The following is a 25,751-nucleotide window of genomic DNA, read 5'->3' as shown; positions in this document are numbered from 1 at the left end:
CTGGGGTGCCATTTAGTCGATATTGGACAGGCTGTGTAGTGTATTTACATTGGGCCTATTGGCCTCATGAAGTTATTGCTTTGAAAAAAAATTGTCAACCAAACAAAAAAAATCAAAAGGGTTTCGGAAACAAACCCAGAAGCCGTTGAATACGTAATGAAAATTTAATTGACTAAATTGTACTTCCATTATTAACACTAATGCTGAAAAACTATTCCTTAAAAAGGGTTTCATTTTCATGAGGTCAAACTAACAACTAAGCTGAAATACTCCCATTTTATCCACTTCTTAAACAACAATATCACCTCATTTCTCTGAATCTTTGTACCACTTTTTCCAGATTTGATTATACATATCTAATCAACTAAAAAAACCCACCAAAAATCCAACTTTTTTTTCTTCTAATTTCTGCAAATTCAACCTGGGTTTGGTTTAGTTTGGTCTGGTTCTTTGAGTTGATTGACAAGAATGAGCTGTTGATCAAGGGGTTTTCGCCGTTTACGGTGAACGGAACATTAAGTGTAAGTATACGATAGCGTAAACGTTGAGAAGAACGACAACCTTAGTTTAAGTATGAATAGAGGAGGATCAGAAGGGGTTTCGCCGTTTACAGTGTCGCAGTGGCAAGAATTGGAGCATCAAGCTTTGATCTACAAGTACTTAATTGCTGGAGTTTCTATTCCACCAGATCTAGTTCTTCCTATTCAAAATAGCTTCGGAACTTCTTCTTCTGCATTTTTCCATCGCCCTACTTGTGAGTTTTTTGTACTTTTACATATTACTAATTAAACCCTTCTAATTTTTTATTTTTGTGATATTTCTGTTTGATAAAGTTTGGGTTTTGTTTGTTTGTTTTTGGTTTGTTGGGATGTAGTGGATACCCTTTAATTTTAATTTTGATAAAGTTTTGATTTTTATTAAAATTTGGTTTTTAATGAAATTTCTGATTGATAGATTTTGGTTTTGTTTTTTTTTTTTTTTTGGCTTGTTGGGTTTGTACTGGGATACTCATTAATTTTAATTTGAATTTTATGAAATTTTTGGTTGATAGTTATTGATTTTGTTTGTATTGGTTTGTTGGGAAGATAGTAGGAAACCTAATAATTTTAATTTGATTTCTATGAATTTTGTGGGTGATAGTTATTGAATTTGTTTGTTTTGATTTGTTGGAATTGTGCTGGAATATTTACTAATATGATTTTTTCTTTTTTTTTTTTTAAATGAATGTTTTGGTTGATTGTTATTAATGTTGTTTGCTTTGGATTTGGTTGATTGTTGGGGTTGTACTGGGGTTGCCCACTAATTGTAATTTCATTTTTGTGAAATTTCTGGCTGACAGTATTGGTTTTGTTTGTTTTGGTTTGCTGGGGATGTACAGCAATGCCCACTGAGTTTAATTTAAGTTTATCTAATTTTTTGTTGATAGTTATTGATGTTTGTTTTGGTTGATTGTTGTGGAGATATACTGAGATACCCACTAATTTAATTTGATTTTTATGAAATTTTTGGCTGATAGTTATTGATGTTGTTTGTTTTGGTTTGGTTGGGGATGCACTGATGCAGTGGGATATTGTGGTAGAGAGAATTCTTTGTATGGCATTGGAATTGGGCTTGGGTATGGAAAGAAGATAGATCCCGAACCGGGTAGATGTAGAAGAACTGATGGTAAGAAATGGCGGTGTGCCAAAGAAGCCTACCCGGACTCTAAGTATTGCGAGCGCCACATGAACCGTGGCCGCAGCCGTTCAAGAAAGCATGTGGAATCCAATCCTTTCTCCTCCTCTTCGTCAACGACGACTTCTGTGTCTGCTATAAACCAGAGCCTTCCCCTCAAATTCAATGCATTTGCATCTGCTAGTAATGCTGCTTCGCCGACTTCAAATCCAAATCAATCACAATTTCAATTGGATTCTATCCCTTATGCCATTCCTACCAAACAATACAACAGGTATACATTCATCCATACTAATTTAGTAATTTGATGTTTTTTGCTCTATGGTACCATTATCATTATTGCACTATACAACTGTTGCCGTTGGCTTTCTTTATTTGGCAATATTGGCTACTGTATATATACATGATTGCTTTGCAATGTGTATTGTTTCGATGTGCATTTACATATTATTGGAACTGGTCTTTTTACTGTGTGCTGATCTATTCCTATCATTTTTAAGTAATTTTGTGTTCTTTAAAAGTTGCGCATTTTGTTGCAAGTTAATTTTGAACTCTGCTTCACCGTATCACATAACATCGGAGAAACTTTCCCATGTTCCCAGCACTCATTAATCCTCACCTGCTTAAATTCTTACTTTCACCACTACTTCAGAGAGAAGACTCGCACAGAAAACCCAAATTAGGCTCAGACTAAAGGCTCTTAGATTGCCCTTCCACAGTTCCACAATTCTTATTGAGTTATAGTCAAGAAACAGATAAGACTTTCTTGTTCTACTTAATTGACAGTTTTAGACCATTAATTTGAAAGTCGGAATTATAACCCCCTTCCCTAACTCACTATGCAATTGATTTAGCTTCAATGTTGATACTATCATAAACTGTCATTTCTATATAACTTCATCACAAATTGCACTGCCTTTATCTCCAGTGTCCTCTTTGTACAGCCTAAAGGTTTTAACAGAATGAAAAAACAGCCGGGGACAAGCAAAAAAATTGCTGCTCAGGACTCCCAGTTTGAGCAGAGAAGAAAGAGGTTATTGAAGATGATGATAATAGGGGCAGAAAACTGTGTAGCTGTCTTTGAATTAGGGCCATTCCTCCTCTTCATTCATCTATATTCTTTCTTTTGGCTTTTTGAGACATGCATTGTTTTAACTCCCAAGATATGTCAACCAAGTGCTTTTCTGTGTCTCAAATTGTTGTGCTTGCAGAATGCCTCCTAAGTCTTGCCTGAGTCACTTTATTTAATTTAGATTCAAATAATTCTTATGTTTCAAATTTCCACTTTATATGGTGGATATTGTGGGATATGTGTGTAAGAAAGAAGCTGAATTTATATCAATTTTCAGCTTTTTATGGTAATGGATATCTTGGGAGATTTATGAAAGTGAGGATTAACGGCTTAATTTCAAGCAGATAGAGTACTTAATCTTTTTGGAAACATCACTTTCTTATTACCTTCTATCTGCCTTTGCTTGCTTCAAAGAAATTCTACATATCGATGTTTAACCATTATCGATGTAAATATGCAGGCACCTCCAGGGGTCAAAACCTGAGGCTGGTGATAATAGATCCTTCTCACAATGCTCAGGTGGTAACAGATCTCTCATTATGGAATCAGCTTTGGACAATACGTGGCCCTCAATGTCACCCCAGATGTCATCACTCTCTCAATCAAAACCGATGGATAATTCCTCATTACATGACGATTATTCTCACCGCTCTTTTATCAACTGTGAGTTTGGCCAACCGCAGTCTGTGAAACAAGGCAATCATTCTCTCCACCCTTTCTTTGAGGAGTGGCCAAATACCAGGGAGGTATGGTCTGGTTTAGAAGATGAGAGGGCCAACCAGGTTTCTTTCTCCACAACACAGCTCTCCATTTCCGTACCAATGACTACTACGGACTTCTCAGCCAGTCCACGATCTCCTCAAGGTGAAGTTATATTATTTATGAAATGAATGGAAACGTTATCATCTTCTGAAATCTGCATGACTTTTTTTTTCATGCAGAATCTTGAAGTAAGCAGTTGTTATGCCAAGCCAACACAAAATTTGGCTTTGATTTGAAGCTGTTGGTTTTCTTGCTACTCTCTAAAGTTGTGTAGTTGATACTGATAATATGAGAAGGCCTTTTTACACAACTATGGTGTGAAGTAAAGATGCTAGGCATGCACAGATAAGGGGAAACTCGGCTGGAGGGGCTTGAAACTGCAGATGGAATAAAATTTTGTTCTGGAATCGACTCCCTTTGGAAGCAGCATCCAAGAGTGCAAAAGCACAAATGTGTAGTTATCAAACTTGTTGATTTACTTGGATCGCTTTTTATTTATGCTTTTTAGAGTCTGCAATATTTGTTTCTGGTTACAGTAAGAGGTTTTCATGGATTTTTTGCTAGACATGCTAGCTGTTTTGATTGCTGACAAATATTGTTATGTCTTTTGCTATTGAATATTCTCAAGTTTGCTAAGATTTCAGTTACACGACCAAGTAATTTGTGTAATAGCAATTGGTGATAGGTTGATTGTCATACCTTTGCCTCAAAAATATTAATTGCCGATTCTTGTTAATTTATCAAAAGGTTGAACCATATTTCATGCCCTCTACCCCTCTTACCACACTGTAAGCGAGTATAGGTAGATTACATAAGAGAGAAACCTGATAAATAACATGGGGGATAGTATATTCAGATGAGGGGGTAGCTTCTATTGATGCCCTATATTGACACTGTTGTAGACTTGTAGGCCTTCTTGGCTTTCTCATGCTTCATTTCAAGGGTACATCAGTGACTAAAAACTTCGGAGTTTGGGTATACCAAATGGAAAAGTATAGTAGATCTAGTCCAGGGGCTCTTGTTCAGGTTTTCGGATAAATTCGAGCAAGCACAATCTCAGTATGATAGTGATAGTGATACATGTAGGCCGTGAAATGAATATCTACTGGTGATTTAAGTTGCCATTACATTATTGGCTTCAGTTGGAAAAAGACATTTCAAAAATCTGTGGGAACAAGTTCCAACTGTCTGGCTGAATTGACAAACTCAACATTAATGATGAATAACTTGAACATTTATCATATACTTTGTATTAATTTTGAATTCAAGTGTTCAAATCATGATTTTGATGCAACACCTCTTTCAGAAAAAATCGAGTAGATTTACATGGAATTTTTAGTGCACCAATAAATGTGTTAGCTCCTTTTGCGTGAACCCTCCAATGTCAATGGTGGTGCCAACACCTTACATATGAACTATCCACCAAAGCTGCTACTGCCACATCAAAGCTAGCATGTTGCGACTGGGTTTCAACGGAAACAATTTGGATACTGCCACCCGTGATAGGCTCCCCTAAACCAATACCCGGAAAGATCTCTGGGTACCAAACACCAAAAAAATCTAAAACAATATCCTCGTATCGATCTATGCACAAAAGATAAAGGCCAAGTTTACCATCATATGACTGAACTCTTCTTTCCCATGATGATACCTGTTTCTCAACTTTAGGGTGACCTTGATCAGAGACATCCACACTTTAGCCAAGTATACAAGACCTACAAGCCAAGTTGCGCACAAATTAACAAACGGAACATGGGACTATGGTGTAAGCTTAAGAGAGAGAAAAAAATTGTAAGGTCAGAAGGACTTACATGCCCCTAATCAATTGGATGTTTGTCAGCTTGGCGAGATGTATAATGTGCAGAAAGCAAAAGCAAGGAAAGGAAGGCACTAGCAACAAATATTGCATCAAACCAGCGATGATAGAAATCAAATTGTATATCTCCCAATACATCAGTTATTATCATCCTGAAATGAAGCAGTTCAAAAGTCACCCCCTAAGTTTGCAGAAGAAAAAATAACTCCTCACTAGCCAGCACCATATAGCGATCAAAATGTTGCAATTTTCTTAATAATTAAAATGAATGCAAACCTCCCTGATCATTCCTTCGATATGGGACCATGTACAGGAAACAGAAGAAAAATCTTCAAATGTTGATTGTGCCCAAAATTCTTACTCGTAGACAAGGTGTATTTTACAATAGGAGATGCTTCCTAGCATATATAGAAGTATAGAACCATTACAATTGCCTACTGTTAGTCTGTTACTAGGCAATAGTTGTATATGATATAACATATAATACTAGCCTCAAATGTTTATCTAGAAATCCCTAAAACAGTGTCTATGAGACTGTCCAACTACCGCCCTGATTTGCATAGCCTGTGGAGTAGCTGCTAATTCACATACAATATAAGATAAGCTATTTATCTGCCAATAATAACGGTGTGTCGCTAATGGTTAGGATAACTAAGCTAAAGTACCAAATGGATTAGTTGATTATAGAAAATGGCAGCAAAACATAGCAACTTTGTCAAGATTACGAGGAAACTAACCTTAAGTAGGGTCTTCAATTAGAAAGCATCCCTAAGCTATCAAAACCATCCTCAAGTTACAATTTTTATCCTAATACTTTTTGATGGTTTCCACAGGTAAATCATTATATATTACCAGAAACTTCAACATACCATCAATTTTCAGCAATGATTAAATGTTCCACCAAACTAAATAAATAAATAAGTAAATAAATGTCTATCTATAACAGATGGGGAACGTAAATAATCAATAAATAAATTTTGTTTGACAAAAAGGACCCGTTTAACCATGTCCTAATATTATCGTGTAAAATTACTAATGTACAAATCAAAACATGTCAAGTGCCACTATAAACCTGACACTTCCAGCTAGAATCTCAAGTATATAATTTGAACTTTTGACACACACAAACTTCACCCTGATTGAACCCCAGCAAATCTAGTGCCACTAGTAATATTGACAAAAAGTTCTCAAGTGATCATAACTCATATGTGGAGGTCTTCCAGCAACATTGCATATGTAGCTCTAGGTCTCTAAACATTTAAGAACATCAGGATTTTGGGGGAAAAAAAGAACTATCTTGCAAATTTAGCTGTGATGTTACAGAGCATGTGGTTAAAGAAAGTTTTGAAAGGGGAAAAGATAAAAAAAAAATGAATAAATTTGTCAAGGGAAAGTCCTCAAGAGGATGAGAATAATGGCAAATGCAGGGAAACAAATCACTGAATTTACAACAATTAATCAAAGACAATGTGTATATTTGCTTAATAACAAAAACAGAATACAATCACTTTTAGTATGATAAATACCTGTACTCAGTTGCTAAACTTTTCCTTATCAAAAGAATAGATGAGACAAAATACATTCCCATGATTTCTGACAAAAATAGGACAACATTGCTTGAAGATCCACTCCCAACTCTGGAAACTGCAAAGAAGAACTGGAAAAACCGAATATTTCTAGTTAGAAAACAAACCGTGGATGCCCATGAAGCCCGACAGATAGATCAAAATTGACAGGGCATTATGTCTAGGATTTTAAACTAATACAAGCAGAAAAATTCCTGAACAGATAAAAGCATATAACTTCATTCATTAGATTCACTAGATGCAGCCACAAATAAATGAGCATCCATACTACATAATATAACAAGCATAGAAAATAACATTACCTTCATGAGGTTTGATAGAAATCCTCGAACCGATATGACAATCAACATCCCTATAAATAGTAGGGATATATACTGCACAATAAAAGACCGGAAAAGGAAATTAATACAGAATTTCAACAAATCACCATCACACTTACACCATTATAGAAAATATGCCAGGTCAAGATGTACAAAATTAAAATAAATAAATACAACATTAAACAATTCAGCTATATAATTTATATTTACTACAGAGGTTATTTAGATATCTAACTCAGATTTACGTCAGAACTACAATTATTTGAATATATCATGAATATCTGGGCAAACATCAATTTAGGCCATTTGGTTATTTGTAAATTTCAACATCTCATCGGCTCATCCTATAAACAAATGAGAAATTATAATGGCCCAAAAGCCTCGGCTCACGAACAGACCTAAACTTTTCCTTTAAAAAAGAATTTATCAAGACAATAATATAAAGAAGGAAATTTAAAAACTGATACTAAATCTTTCTATCATCAAATAAAGAAAATTAATTAATAAAAAAAAAACTACTATTACTCCATCCAATATAAGTTTCTCTTAAATTTGTGTCCATAGATCATAGAGAAGTTAGCTATTGCATTAAAAATCAAAATTAATAAGTGATGGAGCTCCATGAAAAATTGAGGGATAGTTGTGGGTGGACACTCACTATAAAGTAGACGTGGATTTTTCCATGATGCTCTCCTAACAAATTTACAATATAAATCCACTTTTATTGCCACCGTTTATTCTTAGAAACCACTGCTAGTATTATCGCATCAAACAGGCTGACAATGTATTTTAAGGTACTACAAATAAAATCCTAATTCTTAGAAACCAGTGCCAGTAATATTGCATCATTAAACAGTTTTGTTGATATCATGATCACTATAATTGTACTTACTAGTAGAAAATATAAAATTATCCAAATATTGGACAAAAAAAATGGGCTGGAGTATGGGCCATGAAATTAATCAATAGCAAAAGGCAGTTCAGGTTATAACATACTTATATATGGGAAGCAATAAGTCAAGAGTTCATTAAAATCACCTGGGATAATAACGTGGCATCGATTCCGATATCAAAATATTGTAGGAATATGCTGATTGTCTTTGTGACAGGGTCAACTGAACCAGCCTGTGAGGAGGGAAAAAAAGTCTTAGCTGCATTTCAGCTAATTCTAAGACCCAATATAAACCAGTCGGGCAGAACAATTACCTCCTTGAAGACAACGCTCTGCAAAGACTGCGGAACAACGAGATCAATCAGATATACAAAGCATCATACAATAATAACTTTGAAAAGTGAAGCCAGAAAGAAAGAAAGAAAGAAAGAAAATAAAAACAACATAGTACTGAAGTACTATATAACAAGATTCTTAGAGAGTACTGCAATGCTACATAGTTCTAATATACAAAAAGTTCAAAGACCATGTTCACTCTCAAAATCCTCTTTCCTATTTCCAGCTTTCTATCACCGTCAACTTTTTTTTCATAGGGCATTTGAGGTTAATAAATTAGTTTCACTACTTCCAATCTAAGTGTCCATCCTTCTTTACTCTATTTCTCATTTTATACCAAGATTATTCCCTATTAAGTTTCAATATGAACCACGAACAATTTAGCAACACCATGTTAGGACAATTGTGCATCAGAAGAAGATAAGTTAAACAAGTAGGAAAATAATGCATTACCTTAATCATTTTGTAGACACAATAGACTGAACAGGCGTAACCCAAAAAATTCTGCATGTGGCCTTTCCAAGTTCGAGAAAAAGCTGCAGCTTCCTGAAACAACGGAGGAAATGATCAGAAAAACAGCTTTCGAACTATCAAAGACACATCTCAGTAGGCCCAACTACTATCTCATACAAAAAAGAAGATTTTAAGACTAACTCATTGGCTCATAGCCCTAGAATAGATACATTCAAGCAGTTACTTTTAGCACATCATACTTGTTAAAGTTCCATCACAATTCAACAAGCATACATGAGGCAAGAAAATTACCAGTTACATTCCATCCCTGAAAGTTAATGTTCTTTTTTAGGGGGTGCAATCTAGCTGCATTGTGGCTTACATACAATTCTGTAGGTTTCAAGCTTGGAACATTGTAGGTTTCCAATTGATAAGCTAGCTCTTGAAATGAATAAATATATAGTAACTTATAAAAGCAAGAAACTTTGCAAATAAAGAGTAGCTAGAATAATTTATTCAAATCCCCCATTACTTCAATGACAAAATATACAAGCTCATGTTTATCCAATAAGCAACTTTGAGATGCTCATTGCACAATGTAGCCATCCTCCAAGATGCTCTTAAACCGAGAGCTAATCTTAGCACTTTGTTGGATAGAGAAAATCACTAACTATGATGCAAACTTTTTAAAATCAAGGATTGTCTATGGAGATTGGACATAAAACAGCATCGTTCACCATAAAGAACCCAACAACAAAAGCATTAAAAGTTCAATACCATCAAAGGTTTCATCATTAAGAGCATAAATGGATGGAAGGAAGAGAAAAAGAAAGACATTTTATTCAAACCTCTGATACCCATAGAAGGACTCACAAACACAAAAGATCTCTAATGCTTTAAGTCTCTTTATAGCAAGAGCATAGGTTGATTTCTAAAGGTACAAACCTATGAAACCTAACGGCTTTATGAGTTACTCGCAATGTGTTACATATGTCAGATTTTCAATTCTACAATAATCTAAAAACGTTTTCAAAAGAAAATACATACTTCCTCCGTTCCAATAATATTGCAACAAGGATGAAATTACGTATCCCAAAGCACATTTTATATGTTAAATATCTATAATTATATAAGAGTAAAAATTATAAAAAGTTGATACTGTGAAAGTATTTTATGAGACATTGAGACAAATCTAACAAGATCCCAATGACTAGATTTTACTTAACGTATGAATCATATTGTGTGGTCAAACAAGAGTATTGAATAGTGCAAAAGTCCCATTGTTGCAATATTATTAGAACGGAGGAAGTATATTCTTAAAAGGACACATGCATAATTGCAAAAATCGATCAGACTCCTACCCTAGTACTTATACTAAAAGAAAGGGGAAGGCAGTAGAAGGAATGTTCTCCAGAGTTAGTTAAAATAGGAATAATCTACTATTGAAGGAGAAGAGAGTGTTGATTTAGAAACCAAGTCAGGCAATGCTGAGGGAATAATAGGAGGTAGGATGCATATTGAGGGGTATTAAAAAAAGAGAAAATTATGACTTGGGGGAGCACCAACCTCTCAAATGTTGGCTAGACTGTAATTGGTGATTCTCACTTTGGCCATTACCGATTCAGTCCTATCTTAAAGTTTCCCGAATTTATTGGCATTTTCCTTCCTAGTGTTCCTCTTAGCTACCTATAACCTACTGTTTTAGTGAGAGAAGGATTGTCTCGAATTATAGCTATGATAAAATGATATACAATAGCATGATAAGGTACACAAGCATGTTGACTTGCTGAGTGAAACAGTAAAGTGACCAGAGCATACCTTAGCTTGGCGAAGCTCGTAAATCTCTAAGAACAGCTGCTTTGACAGCTCCTCTAAAGCCTGTACCTCAGCTTCCAGATTTTTTATATCTACCCACAAACAAAAAAAAAAAGAAGAAGAAAAATAAGAGAGGAACCTTATAACATGCAGATTTCACAAGGAAAAGAAGTTTTAAAATAAAATTGATCAACAAGAAAAAACCATGCATGAAAATGTTTTTCCTCATTTCTTTCATCATGGGATATTACAGAACGAGTAACAAAAAAAAAAAAAAAAAAAAAAAAAAAAAAAAAAAAAAAAAGAAGTCCTCCTCACGCATATAAAGCCATTTACAAACTGATTTAAACATCCAGTTCCTTTGGATCTCTCTTGTTGAAATACGTTTAAAAAATCAAAATCCCTTTAAATGTGTTTCAATCAGTATAGAACATCTAGCAGGAAGCTTCCCAAGAATCCCAACAGCCAACCATTAGCCAGGTAAATATACAGCCCTTGGTGCAGAAAATATATTTGAAAATGGAATATTTGAAGTTGGTAAAACGTTTCCCCTCAATAATAAACGGACAACAGCTTATGTAAGAGACTTAAATAAAACTGTTCAGTCCTTGAGAGTTACTGGTCAGCAGAGACATACACTTACAAAGTGGGATCAAATCAACCCCTACACCCCAAAACACTAAAACCAAAGTATTAGTACATTCCAGAATAGATGCAAAGGAACTGAATCATTTTTCACATTAATTAATCAGAGGTCACAAGCCAGCTTACAAACTGGTGGTATACCAAGACTTAGTTTCTTTATGCATCATCTGTATTAAATTTTTCATGGCAAAAAATTGAATTGGCCAACTTGTAAGCCAACTATACAGCCAATCAAACCTACTAGATGATAATAAGCTCAAGGTAAACAAAAGTACAAGCAACAAACCTTGTTCCCTTTGGTCTTCCTGCACAGATCTCACAACTGTTCCAACAATTCTCTTCAGGAAAGATCTAGCATTCATCTTCTACAAAATGACATGTAAGTGAGCCAAATAAGCAATCCGGGAAAGCTAATGATCATAAATCAAGACTCTCAGCTTTTACAATCTACTGCGTATCGAAAACTCTCAAATCAGCAATAAAAGTTTTTCATCCTCTCTTAGGAGGACAAATAGAGCAAGGAAAAAAAAGATGCGAAGTAAAACAATTAAGCACATTTTAATCAGGCATGAGAAAGACCTCGTGCAGCTTTTGTTCATGCCATAAAGCAGATGAGCTTATAATGTCAAGTAATAAAAAATAAAAAAAATTAAAAAAAATTATAAAAAAAAAAAAAAAAAAAAAACGTGTACTAAAAAGCTAGGCAGCCATCTATTCATAAAAAGGGTAAAGAGCAACAAAAGAAGTGCAAAACCTTCACAGTTCAAAGTCATTTATAAAGAAGTGAAACATTTAAGAAGAAATGATGACAACAGAAAAAGCAGGTATTATTAATAACTAGCCCCATTTTCCTATTTAAGGTGTCCCAATTTACTTGCCCCATTTTCCTTTTCAAAAAAATATTCTCTCTATTTCGTCTTTGGAATTTGGGTCCCACACTCATTCACCAATTTTCTCTATCTACTTTTTCACTTGCATAAAATTATGTGCAAATGGCTATGGGGTAAGTACATTGGGACGGAGGGAGTAATCTATTAAACATAAAGGAGCAGTAATGTATATTTTGACATACCTCTTCTGATACTTGACTTCTCTCCATCTCCATTTGACAAAGTATGATTTTCTTTTTTTTGGTAACACAAGTCTCAATTGATTGCATCAATTGCCTCTCCAAGGATTTTATTTCAAATTCCTCAATCTCCCTAACATACATTAACCCTTGAGATAAAGCTCTCAATATTAAAAATAGTTGTATATAGGAAACTAATACACACCTGATAAAAAGGGACAGATAGCTGTAAGGTAAATTGACAGCCCCAAAGCCTGATAAGACAGCCATGACGGTCACTCCAATCACACCAATTCTGCTAACCAACTGAGGCATGGTAAAAAATCCTGAGACATGAGAAATCAAATTGTTTACAAGGGTTCTCAACTTTTTACAGTAAAGTGTGTGTGTGTGTGGGGGGGGGGGGGGGGAGACAAAACAAAATTCATGGGTTAAAGACCATTGTAATGGAACTATGGAAGTCAACCTTAAAAATCACATCTTGTTCATTCATAATAAGACACTAGTGGGAGAGTAACTATGACCATTAAATTACATATTGTTCAAGTGGTATCTCTTCGCTCCCATGAAAGAAATGTTAATTCAATTAAATGCGGAGCTTTAAACATAAAGTGGGGTTCACTACTAATGCCTTCAGCTAGAGCTGGCTTCCAATATACACTGTAAATATGATATGGAATCCACAAGGCATCGGTGGCTAGTCACATTGACACCCAATCTAGCTCATACTAATCCCATTTTTTGCTAAGACCTGTGGTGGGAGGATATGCAGGGATATTTAGGATAAAACACAAAGAACTCGAAGGGATTTATACAAAAGAAGATTGTTTCAAATGAACTGAACCAAAACTCTGCAAACTTCACTAATGAACTATATGGTATTCCAGGTCTCAATGACAAGCAAATAGTTGGTGGTGAAAGTTCCCATCTATAACTAACCATTCAAATGCCAACACTACAACATAAATTATACTGTTTTAACTAAGCCTGCATAAACCTTGCTTCTCCAAACCCTGACAGCAACAATCAAAACTTGACGGTTTCTGTAAATCAAATTATCAAGATATGCAACAATCATATAGGCATAAAGCACTATAGTACAGGCATACAGCCAAGGGGGTGAAAAGGCAACTTATATTAACAATTCAGCTAAAGCATGCCTTGATATTGAAAAGCTGCAATATGAGAAAAGTGAGGAGTCTCATCCAGAAGCAAGCAAGCAAACACACATATGCGATAAAAGAATACACAGAAATACAGAATTTCAGAGCATTAACAGGAAATTCAGACTGCAACAATTACCTTTGTCGGGTGAAGGCATGGGAAAGTGGATGCCCATTCGCCAAAAAGCATACAAGAAAGCAAACAAGAATAATATAGCCCCAAGTGCAGCTCGTTCCTTTCTTAAACCTGGTAAAATCGATTAGTCATTCCATAGTAGTTATCATAGGAGGATAACCTATACACATTTTAGTTTAGAAACAGTATAACATCTTATATACTATAGTAACTATACTAGAGCGGAAGCAGCTAAATCAGATTTTTCCCTCCTAGACACATTCTTTAAATGTGTGTTTCTGTTAAATTTATTTACAGTTTACAGTGTAAATCAAATTTTGTAACAACTAGCTACATTTGAAATCAAAGTATAGTTAACTAATCCCTAACTTTTTTCATACAATAATAGCTTAATAAATGGCACTATATCATTACTCTTACTTTCTAAAACATTGACAACGAAAAGCAGCAAAAAAAATCTGGATATAACAAATAAAGATGGAAAGAACTGCAAAATAAGCAAGAGAGCTTAAATACCATTATTACAAAGCATCAAGTAGCAATGATAATACGGCAACATAAAAACCAGCAACAAAATCAAGCAAAACAGATCCAGCTTCCAGTTCATCCATCTAGCCCTGCAGCAAAACACACAACAATAAGAACTACTTCCAATTTCAATGGACAATAATGTAGACGGGATTCGACCCAACACCCCACTTCCCTCCCCATATCATCCCGAGACTTTAACCAACTAAACTAGTCGACACCCACAACACGATAAAAGTATCTTACTCTTTGGAAAGAACAGGAATGATCTCGAACAAAACAAGCTGAAGAAGATTACACGAAAAAGCGAAAACAATACTAAAAATGATCTGAACAAGAACCCTTTTCTCTTCATACTCTTTGTATAATCTACGATTCAAGAACCATAAACCTGCCCAACCCAGCAACACCAATGAACCCACCATTACTACTCCCTCCATTATTGACCATCCCCACCCCATTTTCTCTCTCCTCTGAGATTCTGATTTTTGATCAAAAACCCCTTTTTTTTCTTCAATTGGGAATGGCAGATTTGATGTACTGGGGATGTAAAATGTCCTGGATCTGGTGATTTTGGATTGATTTTGATTTCATAACAGATTGCAGTTGTTCAATTTTATGCTCACTTCTTCTTCAAGTTTGATGAGCTTTGATTGTTTTCGATTTTGCGCTTCTCCCCCCAATTTTTTAGATGCTCACTAAAAAAATTACTACGTATTTCTTTTTACAAAGGAAAGAAAAAAATAAAATTAGGATGCATAATCAGTTAATTACTGCTCGTAAGTCGTAATCTGTGGTATGGGGCTGATTCCATGAACAATGAAGGGTAAGGGACTAAGGGTTCGATGGGTTGTAACTCATCTGGGCTTCGGCTAGTGCTATCAAATCATATGGGGTCGACTGGTCGAGTTATCGAGTATGTTGGGTTGGTTAATATAACTCGTATTTGCCGTATTTGAGTGAGGGGTTGTTCAATATATAAAACATGTTAAGATTTGTTAAATTCGAATCTATTAGTTATTTGTTTTTTTTATTTTTTTTTTTATTTTTGAGGAATATTAGTTATTAGTTTAATATGGTGAATAAATTAATTTTAGTTGTACTTTTTGATTTGTAATGGTTTCAAATGCTATGTACAATTTTAGTATGTGTCGGGTATTTTAGGTTGGGTTAGTTTTATGAATTTTACTTAGAAGTATCAAACCCATTACATACCTCTTAGGAGGTGGTTTGGTTCAACATATGACATCAAACATGCAAATAATACAAGCCAATGAGTTAAATTAGATTTATTTAATGCTAAAAGGTGTCCCACTTCTCATAATGTGCCTACACTTTGCCAAAGTGTATGAAACAAAGAGCAATAATTACTCTTAAACAACGTGAGTATCAATTAGCTTAATTGATTAAAACCTTGAAGGCGGTATTAAATACTTGAATCCAAATCCTTTTACAATTATCATCCTTGCGAGTCTCTTTACACACAAAATAAAATAGTATGAATTCAATGAAGTATCGATCTTTCATATACAATATAAACTAACTCAATGCATTCTTCCTTGATGGATTCATCTATAAATTATTGTCCTCTCAACTATTGAAGTATCAACTATGTAGTATTATGATGCATATTTATATTGCAATTTCATTTTAATAGCTATTAATATTTTATCAATTCCTAATAGATTACCCTTTTATACATAAACACCATACATGCTATGGCGAAAAGCTAGTTGAATAAATCGTGTTCATATACTTCCTATATATAGGTATGAGTATTTTAAAACACTCAATAAGTAAACTTGTCACTTTCTTTCTAACAACAATTGTCTATGTATTATATGCATGCACATTTAATTTGTATTTTTCATTATTAAAGTGTATTAATTGCACAATTATTTATGTTCTACCATTACAAAGTGTTCTACCTCCATCTGTTGACAAATTTCATTTGTAGGGCTCACGTACATTCCACAATAATAACTTCAATTCTCATTTTATTTGTTCGAAGTAGGTTGATGAGAGTTTAACTAGTCTTTCGGAAAAGGTTTATTTGCTAAACAACCAAATTAAATAATTATTTTATAAAGTCAACCCTCAAGATTGGTCGAATTAGTTCCTTTTTAAAAATAAAAATCAAAACAAGGTCTTAAAGAACACTCACAACAATGTTCGTTTTTTTTTGTTTCTTCATTCTCTCTCTACTCACTTTCTCTCCTCTTCGATCTTATTTTCCTCACGAGCATTTTTTGTGGTCATATTTTATCCCACCAATGATACAAATGATTTTGCTCATCATTCTCTCTCCTACCATTTTTAATACCCCACAAACATTACTTCCCTCTTACACATTACCATATTCATATTTAATACTTCCTCTATTTTTATTTACTTGCAACACTTCTCTTTTTACGCTTGTCGATGCATTATTTCAATCGTTTATATCTTTAATTATCAATATGTAAAAATTATAAATGTTAGATATTAAAATAGTATAAACCGAGACGAATCTAACAAGATCCCACATGACTATATTTTTTTTAGCTATAAATCGTCAAAACTAGTCAAAGTGGAGTACATAAATAGTGTAAAAGTCAAATTGTTACAAGTATAAGAAAACGGAGGAAGTATTCTTTTAATTAATGAATTTCAACATTGGCCCACTAGTACTATTCATGTAAAATTTTGCTCATAGTATGAGCATTTTATAAAATGATGGAGCATTTAACTTATGCTCATTGATGAGATGAAGTATTTTATGCTTTTTGTTCACCAAAATGCTCGTGAGCATATTTTTGTTCACTGTCATGAGTGCTCTAGAGTCTAGATATTTATGGTAGAAACTTAACTTCAATTTTGTTTTACCAACTAGTATGAATAATACTACATACTACTCCATAATACACAACTATGTGTTGTACATGGGGAAAAAAAACATGTATTGTACACAATTGCGTTTATACAAACTCTACCTTGAACTATTATGAATTTGAGTCTTTTTTTTATACCTATGTTACTTAAACGCGGGGTACCCATATCTGATTTAACTATTTTTGTGAAAAAAAAATCCATAAGTTGTTTGAACTGAAAGTAAGGTGTCTAAGTGTTGTAGGATATAACTTATACCGAATTTAATCTAAGTATTTTGAGGTAAAATGAATAGTTTGAGTAGCATGACTTTAAGAAAAAAAAAGAACTACTCCGTATAACATATGAAAATATAACTCACTATGAAAAGGCATTACCTAAAGGCACTACCTAAAGGTAGGATTGTGTTGTGCGGTCGTGTCCGTCTTGAGCAACCCAATACAACACATTCGTAAATATTTATCTCATATTTGAATTCTTTGAACATGCCAGTCTTAAAAGCACGACTAAACTGCGTTAAAGTGCCTAACTTATATTGTGGTCACATTTTCAATTTTATATCATCCTTCCACAATGCGCCTAACTTAAAGCCTGTTCTGTTTAGCTTAATTTCAATCCAGTTCAGCTCCAATCAGTTCAATTCAGTTTCTAATTTCCTTTTTTTTTTTAATTTTTTTTTATAAACAATTCAATTGAACTCAATTAAGTTTAATAAATCAAAACAGACCCTTAATTTCTAATATTCAACGGATAAGTCCTCCATTCGACTTCCTTACTACGGAGTACCCAATTTATTTTTTTTAAAAAAAACTTAACAAGGACGTGAAGGACTACATGTTTTGCATATCTAGATTACGTCATAAATTGCCGTCTTTGACCATTACGTTACGCGTGCTTCTTGAAGTCCTCCCTCTACCTTAAAAAAAAAAAAAAAAAAAAGATGACGTGGCGAAGACGCGAGCCCGACTAAACAATGGGCCCAACAACCCAAGATCACAATTTAAAGCGCGTGACATAATGACAATTCAACTTTGCCAGCTGGACTTCCGGACCAGTCAAGCTGGCCAACCTTATCCTCTTTCGTTTTCCATTTTTTTTATTTTTTTTTAATCTCCTCAAATCACCTGTTTTCTTCATTTCCGTCACTATATTCTAAAAGCAACTCTTTTTCCTCATTTCTTTTTTCTGGATATAATAATTCAACAACAATTTCTAATTTATTTAATCCAATTTTTAATAACAAATAAACTTTGAGTCTCTTTTCCTTGTTAAACAACGAACAAACCCTAGATCTGTTCTTCCTGCAAATTTTAGGATTTTTGAATCTTCTTTTTTCAATCGTTTTAGATCTTCTGGATATTATCGCCAAGGTCAGTGTTAATTTTCTTTGTTTTTGGTCTTCATTTTTGTTGCATTTCATGTAATTTTGTTGAGATTTTTGTTGATTTTTTGATTTGAGCTTGTTTTGTTGGATCATTTTTGGATGAAATGAGATTTGTTGAGTGAATTTGAATGTTTATTGAATTGGAAATTGATTTGGATTTTGTGTAGTTGTGTATATAGGAAGCGATATTGGAATTTGGGGGAAAAGATATCTGTAGTTGTTACTGTTGTTAGTGGATTGATTTGAAGGAATAGAGAGAAAGAACTGGAATTCGTAAAAAAAGGGGGACAAAATGATGTCAAGATCGTATACCAATCTTTTAGATCTAGCTTCAGGGAATTTTCCTGCGATGGGGTTGGGGCGGGAGAAAAAGCGGCTTCCGAGGGTGATGACGGTGACGGGAGTGATATCGGAGCTAGACGATGATCAGGCGAATAGTGTATCATCTGATGTACCATCTTCGATTGTACAAGACCGTGTGATCATTGTAGCGAATCAGTTACCGGTGAGGGCGAAGAGGAGGCCGGATAATAAGGGGTGGAGTTTTAGTTGGGACGAGGATTCGTTACTGTTGCATTTGAAGCATGGGTTGCCGGAGGAAATGGAGGTTTTGTATGTAGGGTCTTTGAAGGTGGAAGTGGACTTGGATGAACAAGATGATGTTTCACAGATTTTGTTGGAGAAGTTTAAATGTGTGCCGGCTTTCTTGCCCCCGGATATTCATACCAAGTTTTACCATGGGTTCTGCAAGCATCATTTATGGCCTCTTTTCCATTATATGCTGCCCTTTTCGGCTAGTCATGGTGGGCGTTTTGATCGGTCATTGTGGGAAGCATATGTGGCTGCTAATAAAATCTTCTCTCAGAGGGTGATTGAGGTTATTGATCCTGAGGATGATTATGTCTGGATTCATGATTACCATCTGATGGTCTTGCCAACTTTCTTGAGAAGACGATTCATCAAATTGAGGATGGGATTCTTTCTTCACAGCCCGTTTCCTTCTTCAGAGATTTACAGGACTTTGCCTGTGAGGGAGGAGATCCTTAAGGCATTGCTTAATGCTGATCTTATTGGATTCCATACCTTTGATTATGCTCGTCATTTTCTGTCTTGTTGTAGTCGGATGTTAGGCCTGGAGTATAAATCGAAAAGGGGATATATTGGATTAGAATATTATGGTAGGACTGTTGGAATAAAAATTATGCCAGTTGGGATACATATGGGTCAGATTGAGTCGGTTTTGAGGCTTGCCGATAAAGAGTGGAGATTGAAGGAGCTCAAACAGCAATTTGAAGGGAAGACTGTGCTGCTTGGTGTTGATGATATGGATATTTTTAAAGGGGTCAACTTGAAGCTTTTAGCTATGGAGCAAATGTTGAAGCTACACCCAAAGTGGCAGGGAAAAGCAGTTATGGTTCAGATTGCAAATCCCTCCAGAGGAAAAGGGAAGGATCTCGAAGAGATTCAGACTGAAATTGAAGCTAGCTGTAAGAGAATTAATGAAACCTTTGGACGTCCTGGCTATGAACCCATTGTTTTTATCGATAGACCAGTTTCCCTGAGTGAAAGAGCTGCATATTATACTGTTGCTGAGTGTGTAGTTGTCACTGCAGTCAGGGATGGAATGAACCTTACTCCGTATGAGTACATTGTCTGCAGGCAAGGGGTTTCTGAATCTTCATCTGGTTCATCATCTAGTAGCCCCAAGAAGAGTATGTTGGTCGTGTCAGAATTCATAGGCTGTTCTCCTTCTCTGAGTGGTGCTATCCGGACAAATCCATGGAATGTGGATGCAACAGCTGAGGCTATGAATGAGGCTATCTCTATGAATGATGCTGAAAAGCAGCTGCGCCATGAGAAGCATTACAGATATGTTTGCACACATGATGTGGCATTCTGGTCAAGAAGCTTTTTCCAAGATCTTGAGAGGACTTGCAGGGACCATTTCAGGCGACGCTGCTGGGGGATTGGGTTGGGTTTTGGTTTTAGGGTAGTGGCACTTGACCCTAATTTCAGAAAGTTGACTATTGATGCTATAGTCTCAGCATTCTCTAGGTCTAAAAGCAGGGCCATTCTATTGGATTATGATGGCACTATGATGCCGCAGACATCCATTGACAAGAAGCCCAGTCAAGAGGTAATAAGTATCATAAACTTGTTATCTGCAGACCCCAGAAACACAGTTTTTATTGTCAGCGGAAGAGGAAAAGATAGCTTAGGAAAATGGTTTTCACCTTGCAAAAAGGTTGGCATTGCAGCTGAACATGGATACTTTATGAGGTACTCATATTGCACCTGTATGTAACAATGATTGTGTGTTTTCTTGTGCTTCTTTTACTAATGCATTTATATGATACTTGGTTAGATGGAGTGCGGAAGATGAATGGGAAATGTGCGGTCAGAATTGTGATTTTGGATGGGTGCAGATAGCTGAACCTGTCATGAAGCTTTATACTGAAGCAACAGATGGTTCATTTATCGAAACTAAGGAGAGTGCCTTGGTCTGGCATTATAGAGATGCTGACCCAGGTTTTGGGTCTTGTCAAGCAAAGGAGATGTTAGATCATCTAGAAAGTGTTTTAGCAAATGAGCCTGTTTCTGTAAAAAGTGGCCAGCATATTGTTGAAGTCAAGCCTCAGGTATCTTCTTTGCTTTAACTTATTTTCAGCTTCATATTTCTGTTCTAGTTAATCATGTCATCTGCTTTTGATGATTTACTATATGAATTGTCAACTCCATATCTTTGTTAGCTAATGACGGAAAGATGTAGACAAAATATTGTGCCAGTCAGACATAAGTTGGGAATAGATTATGACATAACATTAGAATTTTTAGTCTTTAAGGTGTATTGTGGGGATCTAGTTGTAGGAAGGTATGAGTGCTGAAAACTTTTGAAGTCAGCAGCAATGAAGTTTCTCTAATGCCTTTTTGCCCATATTTTGCTTATACTTTGGATTTAGATATTGGAAAACAAGGTTTCATGGGAAAAAGAAGGAATCATCTAGATCCTCTTATTGTATACTTGTATATGATTTTGAAGTGGAATCAGTTTTCCCACTTGAATTTCTAGGTGGCTTGGAAAAATTTAAATCCCTCCATGTTGTTTAGTTACTATATATACGATGAAGCACTACTAATCTATAAGAAACTGTATAAACCCACCAAAATGTTCATTACAGCCACATATTAGTTTATTATGCTATTGCTGTATCCATATTTAAATCCTTGCTGTTTTGTGACTATCATCTCCCTAAACAAAATCTCTCATTTTATTCAGAAGTATTTTAAACAAAATCATCTTTAGGCATTAGGCAGTGAGTTTACTTGGATTTTGTGAAAGTCAACAATAATGCTACTGCATTTGAATCCTTATGTTAGATCTTTGTACACGATTGATTTCTCCAATACTAAGTTTTCTATTCTTAGCTGTACTTGCTTATGCTTAATACAAATAACCAGCATATTCAGGGTACAATGATGAAATTCATAACTATTTAACACTTAATGAAATTTGCCAAAAGTCTCTTTTATCTAGATATTTTCTCTAGTGAATGTAACAATTTACAGTTCAGTGGGTTCCGTCAACAACATATTTCTCATTATTATTTGTTTTGTCAACTGTGAACTTTGCATTCCCTTTATATATCCATATGAGTGGCTACTTTATTCTATGCATGGTCCTCAATATAGGTCAACCTTTAGAGATTTTGTTATTGGAACTAGTCATCAAGGGTTCAGGGATAAATAAAAGAATCAAATCCAAATATCACTGATAGGATTTTCTTAACTTCCCCATAATAATTGATTTTTGAGAGGATCACACAAAATCACAGTTAGTTATCTCTTGAATGTTTGAACTTTTAGGAATAGCTTTAATTTGAACGGTAAGTTTAGATAACTTGAATGGTACGAGTAATATCTAAAGATTTGTAGCTCTGTTTTTCTACTCACTTACACTGACAATTTAAGTTTATACGTAGCATGTATGTATTTTGAAAGAAAAACAATAAGAGATGTGGAAGTTATAAAATAAAAAAATTTGTAGCAATGGAAGTTATTTAATTGTATGTTATAGCACAAAAATAAATAAATAAATGGAAGTTCTTAATTGGAGGTTAAAGCAAAAAATTAAAAAAAAAAAAAAAACACTAAAATGCATAAGATTTAAGAATTGGGCTTTTGGAGGGTTGTAGTTAACCGACTCTTAAATTATATAAAAGATTCGTAATCACTCAGTACTATTTGATGAATACATGAATTGATATAAAATACATGAATTGATTTAATTTCCTCTCTGTTGTTAATTGAACTATTGGAATACATTTTCTTATTATTTTGTTCTATTGATTTAAACATTCATATAGTTTTGAGTTATTGAATAAATTATTCTACAAGTATTTTGTAGTACAAACAAAATATTAATACTATTTATATGTATAAATTCATAGGATTCTTCTGCATTCTTTAATTATGCAATATATCTCGTAAATATCAATTTCAAAACTTTGGAATTTGTACAGTGAATGATACAAGGTACAACATAACAACACATCAACAATATTTGACATAATACAACAAAACAAAATTTGAAGTTAAGATTAATTATGCCAACAAACTAGATTGTCAAGCCCTTCTGCCTCATTTAGAGTAAATTGAAAGTAAAAAAAACACATTTATTCCTTGTGCATGTAAATTTAGGCGTTTTTCAAAAAAAAAAAAAAAGGTAATTTAGGCGTATATATTGTACAAAATTAGATCTGAGGGATTTCACGTGAAATTTCCAATACTATATGTAAATATACTTCGTTTAATGCTAATATTATTCTAAATCAAACTCCATCATACCTCTATCATCATCTTAATTTGTCTATGCTGCATGCCTTGATGACATGCTCTGTTTTCTTGGAATGTTGCTCTGTGTGTGAATCAAGTCTTTAGGAGAAGGAGGATGGGGGGAGAGGGAGAGATATTTCGAGATGGAACTGATCTGCTGGACATGCAGACCAGTCTTGGTAAGGGAGGTGAAGAAGAGGTGGATGACTGGGAAAGTGGGAACTGGGCTAGGGTAGAGTTAGTGCCTTTGTGGCTGAGGGATTTGTGATGAAGAGCTTGGGCAACACAGTGTGTGTTGTTGGAGAAAGACTTTGTGGGGAAAAGCTGGAGTTATTTATCAACAAACAGTAGACTAGCTAAGGGAGAGATTTTGCCGCATCAAATGCTAAATGGCCCTTGGTTGATCTTCCTTATGGTTTGCTACATTGTTGCTATGATTATCTTAAGCAGAGTACTTTGTTCTTCACAAATGCTATTTTCATATTGGACATCCAATACTTGGTAACTGAGTAATATGTGGTAGTTAGTTAAGATGTTGCAATATGAAGTTCGTGTAATTCACTATTGGTATTTGGCTTCGTTCTTAATGTTGGACTTTATTTTTTTCTTATTTCTTTCAGGGTGTAAGTAAAGGTCTAGTTGCGGAGAAGATATTCACCAAAATGGCGGAGAATGGAAAGCGTGCTGATTTTGTTTGCTGTGTTGGCGATGATAGATCTGATGAAGACATGTTTGAGATCATTGGGAGTGCGATGAACAGTGGTATACTGTCAGCGATTACGTCAGTGTACGCTTGTACGGTCGGACAAAAGCCGAGCAAGGCAAAATATTATTTGGATGATACCGCTGAAGTCATAAACATGCTTGATGCCCTTGCTGAAGTTTCAGACCCTGTAACGTCAAGTGACGATGAGACAGGAAGCCCCTCTTGATAGTTGCTTCAGTTATTTTTCAAGTAAATATTGCTTTAGTCTTCAAAATAGCATAACTCAAGGATTTCCTTTCTTGCCTGATACCTCTGGGACCAAGTTGGTTCATACCCTAGTGGGCAATCCAGAAAATGTCTGAAATTGAATCTGGCTGAACAATTGAGGTGGGGGATGGGTCTTTTGAGAACTTTTTTTCCAGATTGCCTAAAGGTATACGCAATTGATATTTTCATGCTTGGAAAAGGCTGATTAGGATTGGCAAATGGGGGACTTTGCTGCGTCAAATGTACATAGAGAGGCTCACCAGGCTTTGCCATTGGATCCGTTCTGAAATTTGTCATATGTAAGAGTTGCTTTGTTCCATTTAACTGCCTGGTTGGTGATTGACTCGTATAAGTATTGAAGTCAGATGTCTGGCAAGAACATAACGGGTTGGCTTGTAACTTGCCGCATTGAGTTGTGGGTATAGATGTTTTAGCAATTGTTCTTTGCCTCACCCCTCTATTCTGAGAGAGTGAATTCATTTTATGTTTACCTGACAATGTTGAATTCTTTAGTAGGTGTACTCCATAGGCAATTGTTTGGGCTGCTGATTATATTTTAAAATGCCAGAATAGGAGTGTTACTCATTCTTTATTAAAATTCCTTCAAGATGTGAAGCAGCAAAAGATTGCTGCATATAATGATTCTGCCTTCGGTACATTCATAGTCTGTACTCCGTAGAAAGGCTTGCAATGTATTAAAATTTTCAGACCCTCCTTCAGTGATTGCAATGTATTAAGGCTTGCAATTGCTCTTTTAAATTGGAAGTCCGAATCCTGGAACTTTGTACACCAGGAGTGCATTTGTATTCTACCCATGGTTGCTCCCTAGGCATTTGGTGATGGCATGGAGGCACACATTGAATAGGCGATATTTTGTTTCCTATTTTTCTGCTTCAAATCTTCTTTCCAGTTCAGTGCTGAGCAGAAATTGACGCAGTTGCATGACACTGAGCATACGGCACTACATTGGTTTCAATTCAACTGTTAAAAGAGTTCAACATATATCATTCAGACGAGATGCCTATAAAAATTCATCTAATAAAGCATCAAGATGAGATGCCTCCGCCTATCGGCCTTCACTCATATCATTCAGACCTATGGCGACGAACCCTGAACTTCCAGTGTTGAATCTGAAAGAGTTGAAGGATGATTGTTTTTTGGGTTTGTTTCCCTATACTAGCTCTAAATGGTTTGAGTAGGTGTGCCTTTAATTGCTGAGCGCACAACCAAGCAATCTAAGATCTGATATGCCAATGTTGTTGACAAAAATAGATATTAAGCATTACTTTTAAAACAACCATTTTTATAAAGAGCGTTTAAAGTGTAATTTAGACAACGATTCTTCTGACTTGACTGTGAGTCTTTTGAGAAATCTTGAACTAGAAGATGAGGAGGCGAAATTGGATCTGTTAGGTAAAATATTGGT

The 25,751-nt window shown here is 35.0% G+C and overlaps 3 protein-coding genes across 5 annotated transcripts; 2 read left to right on the top strand and 1 right to left on the bottom strand.

Annotated features, from left to right (window-relative positions):
• Nucleotides 1–266: 266 nt before the first annotated feature.
• On the top strand, nucleotides 267–4,126 carry LOC145631741 (growth-regulating factor 5-like). 2 transcript variants are annotated; one of them, XM_081683906.1, is made up of 4 exons: nucleotides 267–754; nucleotides 1,564–1,948; nucleotides 3,207–3,610; nucleotides 3,688–4,126. In XM_081683906.1, the coding sequence occupies exons 1-4, from the start codon at nucleotides 574–576 to the stop codon at nucleotides 3,693–3,695; spliced, it is 978 nt and encodes a 325-aa protein (XP_081540032.1). In that variant the 5' UTR covers nucleotides 267–573; the 3' UTR covers nucleotides 3,696–4,126. The 2 variants fall into 2 exon arrangements, with proteins under 2 accessions (XP_081540032.1, XP_081540031.1); XM_081683905.1 differs by having other exon boundaries at nucleotides 3,207–4,126.
• Nucleotides 4,127–4,712: 586 nt separating this feature from the next.
• LOC145630266 (GPCR-type G protein 2) lies at nucleotides 4,713–15,191 on the bottom strand. Of its 2 annotated transcripts, XR_014112029.1 has the most exons (15): nucleotides 14,514–15,191; nucleotides 14,256–14,356; nucleotides 13,743–13,850; nucleotides 12,646–12,766; nucleotides 12,444–12,573; nucleotides 11,658–11,736; nucleotides 10,730–10,818; nucleotides 8,912–9,004; nucleotides 8,437–8,463; nucleotides 8,269–8,355; nucleotides 7,213–7,284; nucleotides 6,851–6,981; nucleotides 5,320–5,476; nucleotides 5,160–5,223; nucleotides 4,713–5,044 (listed from the first exon to the last, which is right to left on the bottom strand). XR_014112029.1 is itself a non-coding variant. In XM_081682520.1 (14 exons), exons 1-13 carry the CDS (start codon nucleotides 14,726–14,728, stop codon nucleotides 5,326–5,328), a joined length of 1,404 nt encoding a protein of 467 aa, XP_081538646.1. In that variant the 5' UTR covers nucleotides 14,729–15,190; the 3' UTR covers nucleotides 4,713–5,223; nucleotides 5,320–5,325. The 2 variants fall into 2 exon arrangements, 1 of the variants encoding a protein (XP_081538646.1); XM_081682520.1 differs by having other exon boundaries at nucleotides 4,713–5,223; nucleotides 14,514–15,190.
• A 2,956-nt stretch (nucleotides 15,192–18,147) lies between these two features.
• On the top strand, nucleotides 18,148–24,877 carry LOC145631740 (putative alpha,alpha-trehalose-phosphate synthase [UDP-forming] 7). Its single transcript, XM_081683904.1, has 4 exons — nucleotides 18,148–18,505; nucleotides 18,687–20,799; nucleotides 20,885–21,158; nucleotides 23,973–24,877. The coding sequence occupies exons 2-4, from the start codon at nucleotides 18,812–18,814 to the stop codon at nucleotides 24,282–24,284; spliced, it is 2,574 nt and encodes an 857-aa protein (XP_081540030.1). The 5' UTR covers nucleotides 18,148–18,505; nucleotides 18,687–18,811; the 3' UTR covers nucleotides 24,285–24,877.
• Nucleotides 24,878–25,751: the final 874 nt, after the last annotated feature.

The sequence above is a fragment of the Chenopodium album genome, chromosome 5 (genome assembly GCF_948465745.1).
Source record: "Chenopodium album chromosome 5, dcCheAlbu1.1, whole genome shotgun sequence".
Lineage (NCBI taxonomy): Eukaryota > Viridiplantae > Streptophyta > Magnoliopsida > Caryophyllales > Amaranthaceae > Chenopodium > Chenopodium album.
The sequence above is the reverse complement of the archived record's forward strand: the minus strand, read 5'-3'. Positions and strand labels throughout refer to the sequence as shown.

Coding starts and splice junctions, on each gene's coding strand:
- LOC145631741 (XM_081683905.1), top strand. CDS start 574: ATGAATAGAGGAGGATCAGAAGGGGTTTCGCCGTTTACAGTGTCGCAG. Junction 755..1,563: donor ATTTTTCCATCGCCCTACTT/GTGAGTTTTTTG, acceptor GCACTGATGCAG/TGGGATATTGTGGTAGAGAG. Junction 1,949..3,206: donor CCTACCAAACAATACAACAG/GTATACATTCAT, acceptor GTAAATATGCAG/GCACCTCCAGGGGTCAAAAC.
- LOC145630266 (XM_081682520.1), bottom strand. CDS start 14,728: ATGGGGTGGGGATGGTCAATAATGGAGGGAGTAGTAATGGTGGGTTCA. Junction 7,285..8,268: donor ATGCCACGTTATTATCCCAG/GTGATTTTAATG, acceptor TTTATTGTGCAG/TATATATCCCTACTATTTAT. Junction 6,982..7,212: donor TTCTATCAAACCTCATGAAG/GTAATGTTATTT, acceptor CGGTTTTTCCAG/TTCTTCTTTGCAGTTTCCAG.
- LOC145631740 (XM_081683904.1), top strand. CDS start 18,812: ATGATGTCAAGATCGTATACCAATCTTTTAGATCTAGCTTCAGGGAAT. Junction 20,800..20,884: donor GAACATGGATACTTTATGAG/GTACTCATATTG, acceptor ATACTTGGTTAG/ATGGAGTGCGGAAGATGAAT. Junction 21,159..23,972: donor TTGTTGAAGTCAAGCCTCAG/GTATCTTCTTTG, acceptor TATTTCTTTCAG/GGTGTAAGTAAAGGTCTAGT.